General features: G+C 63.1%; 1 protein-coding gene across 1 annotated transcript in view; it reads right to left on the minus strand.

Annotated features, from left to right (window-relative positions):
- The window catches only part of PDE2A (phosphodiesterase 2A, cGMP-stimulated), a gene marked incomplete at both ends in the record, with an annotated part of 8,924 nt that overhangs the window by 7,025 nt on the left and 1,191 nt on the right, over window positions 1-708 (minus strand). Inside the window, 4 exon segments of the mRNA XM_009078360.1 lie at window positions 1-60; window positions 161-227; window positions 289-337; window positions 644-708. The exon segment at window positions 1-60 is cut by the window's left edge and continues 9 nt beyond it; the exon segment at window positions 644-708 is cut by the window's right edge and continues 63 nt beyond it. Of these exon segments, the coding sequence (XP_009076608.1) occupies window positions 1-60; window positions 161-227; window positions 289-337; window positions 644-708 (241 nt within the window).

A 708-nucleotide genomic window follows, 5' to 3' on the forward strand; every position in this document is an offset into this window, starting at 1 on the left:
CACCTGGGGCCAGGGCTGCAGTTTCTGCAGGGCTTGCAGGCGCCGAAATGCCACCAGGGCCTGCAAGGTGGGGCAGATGGGACAAGGAACAGCAGGGCTTGGGGAACGGGGTGGCAGGTCCCCAGGTGGCAGGACCTGCAGCCCAGAAGGAATCACTCACGTGTCTCTCCAATGCACGCAGGTTCTGCTCATCTGAGTCGCTCAGCTGGCTGCAGTGTACCTGGAGGGGGGAGAGATGTGAGGATCCCCATGTCTGGGCCCTGTCCCCGTCCTCCAGAGCCCTGAAAAAAGCACACCACAGCCCCCCTGTCCTTGTCCACCAGCGGGATGATGAGTACTGCAAGTGAGAGAGCATTGGTCCTGGGTGGGTCCCAGGGGCAGCCTGGGGCTGTGGAACTCAGCTCTTGGGGTGCATATCCCCACTATGTCCCCACACGTCACCTTGTCACCCACCCAGCCATCCTCCCATCCATCCACCCATCCAGCAACCCACTTATCCATCCTTCCATCTCCTTACAGCTCTCTCCCTCCACCCATCCCTCCGCCACTCCTTCTCTCCCTTCATCCCTCCACCTATCCACCACCCAGCCCTATGTTCAGCCACCCCCCATGTGCCCCCTGAGACTCTCCCTGAAGCCCCCACCTTGCGTGCCAGGGGCCAGGGGCGCTGCCAGAGGACCCAGGTGCCTGCCAGGGAGCTCGGCGGGG

This window comes from Acanthisitta chloris, unplaced genomic scaffold (genome assembly GCF_000695815.1).
Source record: "Acanthisitta chloris isolate BGI_N310 unplaced genomic scaffold, ASM69581v1 scaffold12107, whole genome shotgun sequence".
Taxonomy (NCBI): domain Eukaryota; kingdom Metazoa; phylum Chordata; class Aves; order Passeriformes; family Acanthisittidae; genus Acanthisitta; species Acanthisitta chloris.